The 14,921-nt window shown below is 60.4% G+C and overlaps 1 protein-coding gene across 1 annotated transcript; it reads right to left on the reverse strand.

Moving 5' to 3' along the window:
• Positions 1 to 628: 628 nt before the first annotated feature.
• NR2F6 (nuclear receptor subfamily 2 group F member 6) lies at positions 629 to 14,042 on the reverse strand. The gene is made up of 4 exons (XM_051972106.1): positions 13,688 to 14,042; positions 5,620 to 5,714; positions 1,798 to 2,334; positions 629 to 1,545 (listed from the first exon to the last, which is right to left on the reverse strand). Exons 1-4 carry the CDS (start codon positions 13,960 to 13,962, stop codon positions 1,271 to 1,273), a joined length of 1,182 nt encoding a protein of 393 aa, XP_051828066.1. The 5' UTR covers positions 13,963 to 14,042; the 3' UTR covers positions 629 to 1,270.
• Between the last annotated feature and the right edge of the window lie 879 nt (positions 14,043 to 14,921).

Genomic DNA, 14,921 nt, shown 5'->3' on the forward strand with positions numbered 1-14,921 from the left:
ATGGAGGAAAGATAAACAGCAACAGAAAGGGAAGAGGGGGGGAGAGACAGAAACAGAGGGAAAGAGAAATAGAGGAGGAAGGAGGAGAGAGAAATAAAGAGAGAGGGTAAGAAAAAGACAGAGAAACAGAGAGGGAGGGGAAGAGAAAAAGAGACAGAAACAAAAGGGGGAGAGAAAAAGACAAAACGAGAGGGGAGAGACAGAAAGAAGAAACAGAGATGGAAAAAAGAACTTGGGGGTGTGGGGACAGAGCGGGAGAGAGAGATCCCGGGGCTGAGGGGGGAAGGGACCCTCTCACTTCACAGACCCAGCCCGGGGAGCTCAGGAAGCTCAGTGACAAATGCCATAGGGCTGATCCTGCCCCGCCACCACTGCCTTCACGAGAAGAGGGAGAGATGGCGCTGGAGGGGGGTGATAGGAGATGGAGGGGAGCGGGCTGAGTCAGCCCCGCCCGCAGCTGTCCCCGGATCTCCTGCCCTGGCCCGGGAGCAGCAGGTGGCCTGGCCTGTGCTTGGGGCTCTCTGCAAGGGCAGGGACAACCACCCATACTTGGCAGGGACGTGGCCCAGCCTTGCCCAAGGTCACAGGGAGGCCTCTGCCCCCCTCCCCACAATGACGGAGTCACCCCTGTGGTAAGAAACATCTTTATTGGCTTTAGGTCATTCATTTTGTAGTGTCCAGCGAGGATTATATTTTTAGAGAATCAATCTAAATTATACATACTCGTGCCTCCCTGGCCGGGGCCGCCCCCCAGCCTGGGAGCAGAAGGGAGGAGGCGGGGCAAGCCCTGCCCCCGCTGCCCCCCTCGCCTCAGCCCCCGGGGTCTGCCAGGAGAAGCCGGCCTCCCTGTGCCGCCTCGGTAGCTCTGGGATATGGCCCAGGACATGCATCTGGGGAGACAAGGAAGGGGTGAGAGCAGGCGGGCCCCCGCCCGGCGGGCTTCCCCACCCCGGGAGCTTCACAGGCGCGCTGGCTCCTGGGCGCAGACGGACGGAGGGCACCGACGGGCAGGGAGAGCGTCTCTGGAGTCCCAGGCCGGGGAGGGAGGGTCTTTTTGGTTTTATGTTGTCATTAAAAAAAAAAAAAAAAACGAACAAACAAAAAGGGCAAAGTGATTTCATTTGCCTTCTAAAAAATAACCGAGTCCTAAAGGTCCATCCGGCCCCCGGGTCGAGGAGGGAGCCCGGCCCTCTGCGCTGGTCCCAACATGCGAAGGGCAGAGGCCGCGTCCCCCGACAGACAGGGGCCTGGGTTCGGCCTGGCCGGCCCCCTACTGCCCAGCGGCGTAGGGCCAGTTGAAAGTGCTGCCAGACAGCAGCATGTCCCGGATGAGCGTCTCGATGGGCGTCTTGCCCACGAGGCGCATGAAGAAGAGCTGGGAGATGAGGGCGGCGGGCACGGCCCTCAGGGCGGGCAGCCGGAGGAGCAGGCGGCCGAAGCGCTGCGGCTGCGAGGGGTACTGGGCGCGCACGTACTCCGTCAGGGCCACCTGGGCTTTCTCCTGCAGGCTCTCCACGTGCGCCGGGTCCGAGAGGCCGCAGGCATCTGCCAGGGACAGGGGGCCGTCAGCTGCCGGCCTGGAGCCCCCCGCCCCCGCCCAGGCAGACATCCCCTCACCCCAAGGGGGATCCCGCCAGCCCCCGACCACAGAGTGCTGCCCGCCCCCATCCCCAAGAAAGAGGGAGAAGGTATAGGAGGGTCTGGAATCCCCAGGGCACGGAGGGCTCTTGGATGCAGGCTACAAGGGACCCCCCGGGTGGGGAGGGGCCCGAGCCGGGGAGAGGGCGGCCCACCCACCTGGCGTGAAGAGGGCGATGGCCTTGAGACAGCTGTACTCTGCAGAGTCCACCTGCAGCCGGTTGAGCTTGTCCACCTGCTCCTGAAAGACCCGGATCTGGTCCATGAAGGAGACCACGCGGTCAGCGGCCATGGGCGCCGCGTGGAAGCCGGCGGCGGCCAGCAGGGGGGCCATGTGCAGGGGAAGGGCGGACTGGGCGGCGTTGAGGACGAAGAGCTCGCTCCAGCTGAGCCTCAGCAGGGCCACCTGGTCGGCCACGGGCAGCTCGGGGAAGAAGGGGATGTTCCGGGCCCACTCCACGGTGCTGAAGAGGAGGCGGGCGGCCAGCTCGCAGATGTTGTCGATGCCCATGACGCTGCCCTGCTGCTGGGCGTACTGGGAGCCGTAGCGGGCTGCGGGGTACGGCTCCGCCCGGAGCAGCTGCGAGATCAGCTCCGACACCGGCTGCCCATTGAAGTACTCCCCACCCCCTCCTCCGGCCAGGGTTGTGGGGCTGCCCCCCGAGTGCGTGTGGGGGATCCGGCCCCGCTGTACCGCTGGGGGGAGAGAGGAGAAAACGGGAGGGAGGGGAACGGCATCAGGAGGAAAAGGGGGAGGGAGGGAGGTGAGAATAGGTGGGGAGAGACAGAGAGGAAGAGAATGGAGAGGGAAAGACACAGAGATAGGGAGAGACAAAAAGGGAGAGAAAGAGAGAGAAAGGACAGGGAGGAGAGGGAGAGAGACAAAAAGATAGAGAGAGGGAGAGAGACAGAAAGAGAGACAAAAAGAGAGAGAGAGAAGGAGGGAGAGAGAGAGAAAGGAGAGGGAAAGACACAGAGATAGGGAGAGACAAAAAGGGAGAGAAAGAGAGAAAGGACAGGGAGGACAGGGAGAGAGACAAAAAGGAGAGAAAGAGAGAAAGGACAGGGAGGACAGGAGAGAGACAAAAAGGGAAAGAGAGAAAGGACAGGGAGGAGAGGGAGAGAGACAAAAAGATAGAGAGAGACAGAGACAAAAAGAGAGAGAGAAAGAAGGAGGGAGAGAGAGGGAAAGGAGAGGGAAAGAGACAAAGAGATAGAGAGAAAAAGGGGGAGAGAGAGAGAGAGAAAGGAGAAAGAAGGAGAGAAAGGAGAGGAAAAAAGAGACAGAGAGTCAAAGAGAGAGAGGAGAGGGAGAGAAAGGAGAGAGGGAGAGGAAAAGGGGGGAGAGGGAGAGAGAGAGACAGACAGACAGACAGGGAGAGGAAGAGACAGAAAGATAACCAGAAAGAAAAGAGGAGAAAGAAAAAGTAGAAAAGATAAAATTGAAAAATTAAGAAGATGGGGGGATAAAGATGAGTGGATGGGGATGAAGGGAGCAGGAGAGAAAGAGAGAAACCAGATAGGGGCAGACGGGGAGAAGGAAAAACAACGGCATTAGAACAAGTGATGTGAATTTCCATTCAGTGCCCCCCATCCCCACCCACATGTAAGACCCCCGGGACTGCACCAGTACTGGGAGAGCAGGCTGGCTCACCCGCCAGGGGCCCGGGAGGAAGGAAGGGTCTGGGGAGGAGTCAGAAGGCAGGGCCCCCGGCAGCCACCCAGCCGCCCGTTGGCACAGCAGCCCCAGCCCTCCCCACACACATGGAAGCCGGGGGGACCTGCCCCCGTACCTCCTCCAGCCAGCCAGATAAACACTCGCACATGCGTTAGCTGAACAAAAGAGAAACAGGCCGGGCCAGCCCACACAGCTGCAGCCCAGAGACACCGGGCGGCTCGCTCCTCCCCCTCGGAGCCCTGGGGGGGACCAGGGCAATTATCTGTCCCTGGCCTGGGACCGGGAAGGGCTCCGGAGGACAGAGAAGCACAGAAAGAATCCCAGGCAGTCCCCGGGAACAGAGCCGGCGGCTGGAGGGCAGGGAAGGCCGGGCCTGGACTGGGGACAACCCCAAGCAGGGGGCGAGGGAGGGGAGGAGCACTCGTCCCCATTTTCCTCCCGGGTCCTGGGGGGCCCAAGAACGATTTATCGCCGGCTGGGTCTGGAGCGATAGCGATCGCCTCATCCCAATCCCCTTCATCTCAGGGAAGGAAACTGGCCCAGCCGGAGATAAAGGGGGATCACGGCGACTTGGAGGCGGGCCGGGACCAGAATGAGAACCTCGGCCTCCGGACTGGGTCTCTTTCCCCTCTCCGGGGCTCCCAACCCCACAATGGCAGGTCCACGTGCTTGCCCCCTCTTCCCCCATCCCGGCGGAGACAGCCCAGCCCACACCCAGGGGCCAGAACGGCAGCTGGGGAGGGGGAGGGGGAGAGAAAGCGCGGGCCGGCCCACCCCCCCCAGAGGGCCCGAGGGACAGAAGCTTCCAGGCTTCGGCAGGAAGGCCCTGGAGAGCCGAGCAGGAACCAGGCGAGACACACCCGCCGGGCCCTGCCGTGGGGACTCGGGGACCCACAGGAAGCAGAAATAGGGAGCCGTTCTCTCCTGGCAGGGAGGGGGCCGGGGGAGCCGCAGCACCTAGTGCTCCATGGGATTTCTGGGGTTGGACTCGGAGGAGGACGCCTGGAGATCTAGAGAGCTTACATCCCCAGTTAGGGCCATGGTCTCACTTTAGAGAGCGGTTAACAGGAGAAGGGGGAGGAAATGACCTAGCCCAGTGTCACAGACCCTGCCTCAGCTGGCCCGGCCAGGGGCCAGGGTCAAGGCCAACCTTCCCCAGCCCAGAGGTCTGCAGGCCCGCCCCCCCCAGGCCTTGGGGCCACAGCTGGCCACTGAAGGGAAAGGACAAGCCCAGTCTGGGTCTGCTCAGAGGGAAGGGTGGGAATTCCGTGGGTCAGTGGGGCCCAGCGGGCCAGAAGGAGGGCCACTGCTAGTCCGGCCTTTCCCTCCAGTCCGGGGGGCTGGGAGAGCCCGAGACCAAAGCCCCGGGCTCAGGGGCGGCGGGAGGGGAGGGACACACTGCTCCCTCAGCCTCTGAAGTCTGGCCCAGAACAGGGCCACAGAGCTTCAACAAGGGAAGGAGGCCTAGATACTCTGGGAGCTGAGCACTCAGACTCCCAGCACCAGCACTGCCCAAATGAGGAAACCGAGGCCGGGGAAGGGCGGAGGCAGAACCGAACCCGGGTTTTCCGGGCCGGGTCTGGCGCTTTCTCTGGCTCCCAAACCCCGGCTGCAGGAGCGGGCCCGGCCCCAGGGTGCTCCCCAGGCTCCGAGCTGCCCTTCTAGACCCCTCTGCGGAGCCCGAGTCAGTATGTCCTGACCAGGAGCAGCCAGGTAGCCAGCTGGGAGGGCACCGTGCCCTCCTGCCCTGGGCAAACACTGGGGTGGAAGAAGAGGGAGGGAATAAAGGGCCCTTGTAAGAAAAAAACAAACAGCAAAGGAACCGCCCCGTCTAGAGGTGGGAAGGTCAGAGCGACCTGGGCAGGGTGACCAGGGGAGGAGGGAGGGAGCCCCAAGGCCCCGGGCGGCCCTGGCCCTCCTGCTCTAGATGGAGGGGGGAACTGGAGAGCCTGGGGATGGGGAGGACCCTCAGCCAGGAAGGACCAGACTCCTGCTGGGGAGGGGCCGGGATCACCCCGGAAGTCAGACTCCTGGTCTGCAGGCCCAGGCTAAGGCCCCAGGGAGGGCCAGGAAAGCCCCCTCGTGCTCCCCCCCAGCCCCAAACTAACCCCCCACCCTCAGGATGACACAGTGGGCAGGAGCTGATCCCAGGGCCCGGCTGAGAACTCAGGCCGCGGGCGATTCTGGGCCGAGCCCCTCCAACCTCCCCTGGACTCCAGACGGGTGGTGAAGCCCAGGCTTCCGAAGGCGGTCCAGGCCACTCCCTGGGGAAGGGCTGAGAGCGGGCTCCTGCTCTGTCTTACCTTCCTTTCTCATGCCGACCCGGAAGCACTTTTTTAAACGGCAGTACTGGCACTGGTTCCGGTGGTGCTGGTCGATCTGGCAGTCTCGGTTGGACCTGGAGGGGTGGAGTACGTGCCAAGGTCAACATCCAGACCAAAGACTGGAAATATGGGAAGAACCCCAGACTCCCTGGCTTCCTTTCTGAGCCTCAGTGGCTGCTGTCCCCATCTGTAAAATGGGGATAATACTATTACCCAGGCCCCTGCCAAACTATTATGAGTGAACACCAGGCGAGTCAAATGAACTCCTTTATTGGTTCTGCTGAATGGTGGGGAGGGGGACACAGCCTGGACCCTCATCTGATCTCTGAGATTAACTCACTGTCTGCCTGTGGCCAGGTCCCTCCTCTCTAGAGCAGGGGGAGATCCGACTGGGGCTGAGACCCGGGTACAAATCCCAGCTTTGTCACTCCCCTTCTCCCCCCGGGTCTCATTTCCCTTACCCACCATTCTAAAAAGTCCTCCTCCCCTGCTTTCTGGCCTCCAGTTTTCCTATCTGTCACGTGTATGTGGGAGGGGGTGGGGGGCAGAGGCAGCCGGAGCCCCTGCCCTCCGAAGCCCCTTGCAGCTCAGAGGGTGACCCCGGCTAGCCCCGGGCAGCCCGGCGGCCATCGCAGGCCTCCTACGTTCCGCGCTGTCGTCCCGCGGGAGCCACAAGTAAGCCCAGCTCTGGAGGCCAGAAGCGGCCCCGGAGAAAGGCATCGAGGACATAATTTTTGTGGACGGGCTTTTCGGAGCCGCCCCTGTCCCGGAGTGCCCTGGCTGCGGCTGCGAAGTCTGCCTCCCCGTCGGCTGGGCCGGGCAAGGACAGAGCGGCTGCCTCAGGGCAGGGTCAGCCCTCCGGCCCCAACAAGTCCCAGGTCTCAGAGGGGACGGATCCAAAGGCCTAGAGGCTTCCCCTCTGCTTGGAACAGCCTCCGTCCTTGTATCCTGCACCCTGGGCCCAAGGGACCTGCTGGGAGAACAATCCCTGTGGGGGGAGGAAAATCTCCTCTGGGGAGTCAAGGAGCCCCTTCGCACGGGCCTAGGGCCCAAAGCGTTTGCAGGCCTGAGCCACCCAGGGACCACTCTGCTCAGGCAGAGACATCAGCTCAAAGCGGGGTGGGGGAGAGGAGCAGGGAAGAGCACTGCTCTTCCAACTCGGAAAAGCCAAGTTCAAGGCCTTCTCCAAGCCTTCCTAGTAACCCGACCTCGGCCACTTAACCTCTGGACCTGTTCCCTCACCTGGGAGAGAAGGGCACCTGGCCCGCTCCGTCCCTTAGGCTCCTCCCGTGGCGGGTGGGCCAGGGACAGAGCCAGGGACTGCGGCTCGAGGGCAGCCCGCGGTTCTGGCACCCGGGGAGCGGCCCCCACACTCTACCCAGCGTAGGGAGAGCAGAAAGGGCCGCCCCCACCTGCCCTCAAAGCGCCCGCACTCTCAGTAGGACAACCTGGGGGTTCCTTCCTGGCATCCTGGGCGGCACACAGTAGGTGTTTCACGGTGTTTGTGGCTGGGTGACCGACCTGAACCTCAGGTGTGGGAGCATGGCCGGAGAGGGCGGAGCTCGGGGGAGGTCTCGGGCAGAAGGGGCAGGGTGAGGGAGGGTCTCGGCTATTTTTATCTTACCTCTTCCTCTCTGCTTTGCCCGCAGCTGAAAAGGCAGAGGAAGAAAGAAGAGAGGGCTGGGTCCCACTCTCCAGGATAAAAGAGGGAGTTTTAGGACAAACAGAAGCCTGTCCTACTTCCCACAGAGGGAAAAAAGAAATGGAGCTCATTCCCCTGAGCAGTGACCCAGGATGGAGATATAAATAGGGTGGATGGAGAATTCAGTGGCTGACAGATCCCCCACAGGGTGCAGAGGAAAGTGGAGGGGCACTGGAGGACATCTCCTCCTTCCTCATCCGGGCCTCTGGAACACGGCCTCTGCCCCTGCTCTCCCCAAGGTCACAGACGTGCTCCATTCTCTGGACTCGCCTTCCTCGGCCCCCTACGCTGCTCGTGGCTGGTGGCAACCCCTCCCACCGCAAAGCCTCCCCTCCAACCTCAGAGCCCCCTTCTCCTCGTCCCATCCCGGCTGAACCCGCTTCCTCATCTTCCTAACGCCCCAAGGCTCTGCCCGGGACCCCTTCTCCCTTGGGGAGCATCCTCTTCCGTGCTTTCAGCTTCCCCCTCCAGGCGGATGACACTCCCATACCTATACCTTTTATTCTGCCCAGGTGACACACTTGGTATCACATCAGACTTGGGTTAATTTAATTTAATTTAATTTATTTTTGGCTGGAGCAATTGGGGGTAAGTGACTTGCCCAGGGTCATTCAGCCAGGAAGTGTTAAGTGTCCGAGGCCAGATTTGAACTCGGGTCCTCCTGCCTTCAGGGCTGGTGCTCTCCCCACTGCCCCACCTAGCTGCCCCCAGACTTGGGATTCATGAGTTCAAATCTGATGCAGACCCTCACTGTCACCCTGGACCCTTCGCCTGTCTGCCTCAGTTTCCTCATCTGTAATATGGGGAGGATAATTTCGATTATCCAAAGGCTGTGGTGAGGATCAAATGAGAGAATAGCTGTGAGCCGCCTAGCAGAGGTCGACCTGCCAGAGAAACGCCCCTTGTCCCGGTAAGCTTCGGCCTGGAATTCCTTCTCGCCCATGGGCGATCTCACCCCTCGGCCTACAGCTCCCTCGAGTCCCCCAAGTCCCAGAGCAGACTCCGACTTGGGAGAAGCAGCACAGCGGGCCCGGCTCCAGGAGAGCAGGACCCGGGGCTCGCCATGTCACATTCTAGTTGCATTACTACAACTCCTGGCCCGCGACTCCAAGAGCCACTTTCTTTCTCTGTAAAATGAGAAGATTGGCCCAGTTTCTCAGATCTTTCTAGGTCTGATATTCTAGGTTCTAAGCATGAGGTATTGCCAGCTACCGCAGAACCTTCAGGGACTTGGGCCCCTGCTGGGTCCCCGGCCAGTGCCCTGCCTTCCCTTCCTTCCAGCTGCTCCAAATTTGCCAGCAGAGATCCGGGATTCAAATCCTACTTCAGCTTCTTCCGTGTGACCCTCACGGTCCAAACCGGTTCGCCGGCCTGGGCCTCAGTGTGTGCCTCTGTAAAATGTGCGGGTTGGATTCACTCAAGGGCTGGATTTTTTGTGCCCTGGATCCCCGTGGCTCCATGGTGAAGGTGATGGGAATCCTTCTCAGAATACTGTGTTTAAAGGCACAAATTAAAATACACAGCATTACCAAGGAAACCAATTACACTGAAATAGTTATCATTTTTTTTTCAGTTTTAGGACCTGAAGCTGAGAACCATTAGATACGCTAGTTTCTAAGGAACCTATCAGTTCTCTCCCCACAGTTCTAGAACCTAGACCTCCAACCCTCTCTGCCCCTCCCGTCCACTTCCAGATCCCGACGTACCCAAGGCAAGTCAGAAGTGGGGGGGACTATGGCTAGAATGCGGGGAACCCCCTTAACTCGCCCCGTAGGTGACCCCAGACTCTAATCAAGCTAGAGTCAGAAAGGTAGGAGGCCGGGCTGAGAAGTTACCATTCCTCACGGACTCTGTTCCGACCCTACCGTTCGTCTGTTAACTCCTTACTCCCTCTCCTCGATCCCCCCAAAATAAAAATAAAAATGCAGTTTCCTGGGGCCTGGAAAAGGCCAAGAAACACGGCTCCCCCCACCACCAAAGCCAAGGGCCACCGGCTGGGGCAGGATCTGAGGAGCTTTACCTCGGGCCTATCGCTCCCTAATCTCTGGAGTCAGGGATCTGCCACTAAGAGGGTTGTTTGCAGTGGCCTCCGGCCAACGCTGGGGGCCTGGGGGGAAGGGGCGAAAATCAAAGAACCCCTTGTCAAGGAGAAAGGGCTCGGGGACAGGCATGGCACAGCGGGAGCCAGACCTGGCTCTCCAAGCCTCAGTAGCCCCATCTGGAAAATAGGTTTTTTTTTTGTTTTTTGTTTTTTTTTTACTGCCCTACATCTCATGGGATGACTGAAGAAAGAACCTTGAAAGCCTCCCAGTGTGACAGAAATGGGAATGACCCGTGGAGAATGCCAAGGACCCTACAAGAATAAAGGGCACATCAATAAACTTGGGAGAGGCCTGGCAGAGCTGGGCTCTGGCCCTCAAAGTTCAAGGTCAGAGAGAGAGTCAGTGGGCCAAGACAAAGGGAGCAGTGACGGGGGAGGAGGCTTGGCAAAGGAGCCCAGCTGGTCCTCAGCTCGGGGAAGGAAGCCAGGGCAGCCTACGAGACTCCAGACTGGGAGACCCCACAGGCACAAGCCGGAGGGGCGGGACCGCGGCCGGTCCCAAGGATCTGAAAGGGACTGAGGAGCCCAAACTAGTCCAGACTTACAGGATCTCCAGGACCGGAAGGCCTGCAAGGGTCCTGGCAGGGGGAGACCCCCCCCCTCATTCTCCCTCTCCTGAAGGGAGAGAAATATTGCTCTCAGAAAGATCTTTCACTGATGGTGATCCCTTGTCTAGGTTCCTGGGGTTGGGAACCATTAGTCTAAGTCCCACACTAACAAAAAATAGTAACAATAATTCAATCATTGATAACTTCAATCCCAGAAATAAATTACTATGATTTTTGGCCCAGAAGGACTTTGGTGCTAAGAAAACCAGAACCCAGGATGTCAGAGATGGGAGGGCTCTTAGTACAAGGAATGTCACAGCTGGGAGGGGTCTTAGAACAGGGAGTGTCAGGGCTGGGAGAGCTCCCAGAACATGGAATATCAGAGATAGGAGGTTCCCAGAGTATGAAATATCAGGGCTGGGAGGGCCCCTAGAACCCAGGAGGTCAGGACTGGGAGGGTCCTTAGAACCCAGGAGGTCAGGGCTGGGAGCGCCCTTAGAACACAGGAGATCAGAGCTGGGAGGGCCCTTAGAACATGGAATGTCAGGGCTGGGAGGGGACTTAGAACCCAGGTCAGGGCTGGGAAGGCCCTTAGAACCCAGGAGGTCAGGGCTGGGAGGGGACTTAGAACCCAGGAGATCAGAGCTGGGAGGGCCCACCAGAAATCCTCTATCTGAAGACTCATCTTGGGGAAACTGAGACCTAGAAGAGATGAGTTGTCCCAGTCCCATAATGACAAGGTCAGGAACCGAGTGGGAAGGAACAAGATGGCCACTGTCTTAGAGTCCAGGCGAGTGGCCCCTGCCCACAGGTCCCTTCCCCCATCTTAAGCCCACCCTGGGCCCCCGACTTGTCCAAGGTCACCAGCAGCGGCCGCTTCCTCCCAGGATGAGGTCAGCAGCATGGAAAGGTTCCAGCTGAGAAGATGCCTCGGTCCGGCCCGAACCGGGCAGGGAAAATCCCAGCCTTTTGTCTGCAAGGAAGGGGCCAAGGGCACTCTCGGGGACAAGGGCTGCCAGGGCCCCCAGCTGGGCGGGCTGGGGGAGGGGGAGGGGAGGATCATTAATGTCCCTGGAACACCTGGGCTCCTGACCAATGGTTAGAGCTTCCGGATAATGAGGCCAAGGTCACTGCTTCCAGGCCTGCGCGGCCCAATTACCCGCGGCTGCAGAAACTAGCCGTCCTCTCCCGGCTCAGAAGCTGCCCGGGCCCTGCCAGGGCCGGGGCCGGGCCGGCTCGGAACCCCCACCCCCGGCGCAGCGCCTTGGTCTCAGGAAAGCCTCGAGCTTGCGGGGGCCCAGGAAAGCCAGAGGCCGGTGTGGGGGGCCCTGCTCACCTCCCAATTAGCAGGCCTGCAGCGAGCTGAGCCTGCCCGCCCCTCCTTGCCAACAACTGTGGGCTGGTTGGAGGCGGCTGCCAAAAAACAGGTGGTAAGGACAATTAAGTGCAGCGAGAAATGGTTTATTTCCCCTTTTGGGGAGGGGAGGGCAGGGCAGGCACTGGAGGAGACTTCTCCCCGCCTCCCCCCACAACGTGCCCCTGCAGGGGCAGAGGAAGCCTGGCCCACCTGAGGCTGGGCCCCACTAAGTGCCGGCGTAGGCCCTCGGGCCTTGGGGAGAGAGGTGGGCTGGCTGGGGGTGGGGCCGGAGTCGGCCCTTCTTCAGGTGCCTCTGGAGCATCGTCTGCTTTGCTCTTTCTCTCCCTTTCTACCAGCCCCCCAACCCCTTGGCCAGAAACCACAGAAAAGCACCTCCAGCTTCTCTCCGTGGGGGCGGAGAACTTAAAACACTTTAAACCACCAAAACAACAACAACAAAGCAAAACAAAACATCACCGGGACTCCTCTCAAAAAACAACAAGGACAATCCGACACCTCCAAGCAGGAACAGCCGCCTTCGCAGGCTGAGCTCTGACCCTGAGCCCACAGAAGAAGGGGTTTCCTGTGATTTCCTGCCCCTAGGCCAGGGCAGGTATACCAGCTCGTGGGCAGCAGCCTAGCGGGATGGGGGAGGGGGGAAGGGGAAGGGAGGCTCTCTGGAGAGCAGGAATCTGGCACACACACACCCCCCTCCCCTGCTCAGACACCTCGAGGGCCCCCTGTGGATCCTAGGATCTCTTAAGGGCAGAAAATATGTCTTATTTCACCTCTCCAGCAGGGAATTTGCAGAACTGGCCTAGAATTCAAGAAGGCCTGCTGGCAGGGCCCTGGGAATATCCCCAAAGCTCTCCAAGCCCCCAGACCCTTCAAAGCCAAAAGCAACAGCTCCCCAACAGTAAAAGGCATTTCTTCACCTCGAGTTTCATAAAATAGTTCTGGATTCCCCTCCCCCCCCCAAAAGGGACAATCTCCCCTACTAAAGAAGCACTAGTTACTGGTTGTATTAATACCTTTGATTAGAGATGGTCATTGTGGTTCAATACTTTTGGGATTGAATTAAGACCCAGTTCAAGTTGGTATTTTTTTTTGTGGGAGGGGCTGGGGGGAAGGGAAGGAAAACCTCAGGCTGGAAAACCCAAAGAAGGGCAGGACCCAAACTCTACTCCCCAGTTAGCCCGGCTCTCCCACTTCCAGGCCCCCAACCAGCTCAGGGCACCCTGCTCCCCGTGAAGAGGCTGCAGCTTTGGGGGGAAAAGGCGATTTACTCTGGAAACCAGCCCAAGGGAAGACAATGGCCAGAAGGTTCTGTGTTCTAAGGGAGTCTAAGTTCTAAATGCCACGTGGGGCCCTCTAAATACTTGGCTTTATAAAAATAAGAAAAAGGGTTGGGGGAGGAAGGGGGAAGAGATGAGAAAGAGGAGGCCAGAGGTCCCTAACTCGGTGTCTGGAGAGGGAGGCAAGAGGGCTTGTGGTCTCTCTGGCCAGTCAGTTTTCAATCACTGCCTCCAGCCACCGCCTCCCCCAGATGGCTCCTCCAGCCCACTGGCCCTAGGAAGGGAAGGCCTGCTTCCCCAGCCCAGGCCAGAGGTCACAGCCTCAAAGACTCCATTCCCCCCTCCCCCCCACCATGCCAGGTTTCAGAGGCCCTGGAGGGCAGAAGAAGAAGGTTAAACGAGGGCAGAGAAAACAGCGATAGAAGGAGAGGGCAAGAGGGTCAAAGATGAAAGGTCAGGGGGAAGAAAGGGGTTAAAGGGGAAGCAAATGTAGAGCTGGTGATAATGCCCTACATTTAGACAGCATTTTATACTTTACGAAAATGCTCTCGTGTCTATGGATCTTTTCTATCATTTCTATCACGACAGCAAGTTTATGAGACAGGCGAGGGACTATCTCCAAATTAAGGAAGGGGGAAACTGAGGCTCAAGGAGAAGTGACTTGTCCAAAAACAGCCAGCCAGCTCCTAAGGCCAAACGCAGGCCACCCAACTGCCAGTCCCGTGGTCTTCCCAAGGTGAGACTGCAGCCTCGGGGTCAGCCGGGCCTGGGCGAGCCCAGAGGAGGAGGAAGCCTCGGAGCTTTCGAGGTTTCATGTGACAAGAGCTAGAGATCTAATCCAAGTATTTCATTTTACTGATGGGGAAACGATAGGCCCCGAGAGGGGAAGCGACTTGCTCAAGATCGCCCAGAGACCGTGGGGCGCGTGAGCTGGAATTTGAACCCAGGGCTCTGGGCACCTTCCACATGCCGCCCCCTGCCTCAGCTCCGGGGCTGCGGCTGCGCCTCCGGCTTCGCCTCGCTCCTCTCCCCACCCTCCCATACCTGCAGGTGTAGCTGAGGTTCCGCCGGATGCTCCGCTTGAAAAAACTCTTACAGCCCTCGCAGGTGAAGACGCCGTAATGTTTGCCGCTGGACTTGTCCCCGCAGACCACGCAGTCCACCTGGAGCCCGGGCTTGTCTTCGTCGCCCGGCTCCGGGTCGCTGCCGCCGCCCTGGGGCGAGGCCGAGTCCTCTTCCGACGTGCGGGGGTAGCCGCCCTTCTCCACTCCGTTCGTGTCCCCGTTGGGGCCGCCCCAGCCGCCGGTCACCATAGCCATTCTCCCCTCCAGGGAGGGGAGAGGAGGGTCCCGGGCTCGGGGGTGCGGGAGAAGGGGAGGCGGGGAACTAGCAGGCGGCGCGAGCCCGGCGCTGGGGGGCGCCCCCGAAGAGCATCAGGCTGCGCCCCCGAAACAGCCGCCGCTCCCGGGGCGCGGAGCGGGGCGGGGCCGGCCGGGGCGCTGGGGGCCCTGCGGCGGGCCCGGAGACAGGCAAAGTTTGGCAACAACTTTCCGCGGGTCCCGGCCGAAGGCAGAACTGGTCGGGCCGGTTCCCCAGCCGGCAAGGGCTCCCGGAGAAAAAAAAAAAGGGGGGGGGGGGGCGAGCAGCGGCTGCGGCGGCACTACCTTCCCAAGCAGCGGGGTCGGAGCTGGGGCCGGCGCTAGCAGTGCGTGCGACCCGTCCCCCGGGCCAGCGGCCCCGCTACGGCGGCCAGAGCAGGCCGGCCCCAGGACATCACGCCAGCGGCAGAAGCAGCAGGGGCATATACAGAGGCACCTCCCCGGCCGGTAGTCCCAAGCGCCTGCACCTTCCTCTCAGCTCCTCCTCCTCCTCCTCCTTTCAGCGCCGGGAAACTTCGGGGCTCAGCCCCCACTCGTGCCACTCCGGAGACTCGGGCTGCTCGCTTCTGGCCCACGCAGGCCTCTCCGCCTTCCTCCGAGCTCCTCCTCCTCCTCCTCCTCCCCCCAGCGCAGGGGAAACTTCGGGGCCTGGCCTCCGGGCGGGCAGTCCGTCTCCTCCCTCCTCTTCCTCCACCTCCTCCACCTCCTCCTCCCTTCTCCTGCTCCTGCTGCTGCTGCTGCTGCTCCTGCTCCTGCAGCCGCCGCCGCTCCGGCCCTCTGAAAGCTTCGGCCCCGGGCGCTCTCCTCTTCTCTCCGAGCCGGGGGCAAACTTAGCGGGGCTGGGCCTCCGCGGTGCCTCCGCCTCCTCCGGGTGCCCGAGCTCGGCGACAAGGAAAGTT

Source organism: Antechinus flavipes, chromosome 1, assembly GCF_016432865.1.
Source record: "Antechinus flavipes isolate AdamAnt ecotype Samford, QLD, Australia chromosome 1, AdamAnt_v2, whole genome shotgun sequence".
In the NCBI taxonomy this organism is placed as follows: domain Eukaryota; kingdom Metazoa; phylum Chordata; class Mammalia; order Dasyuromorphia; family Dasyuridae; genus Antechinus; species Antechinus flavipes.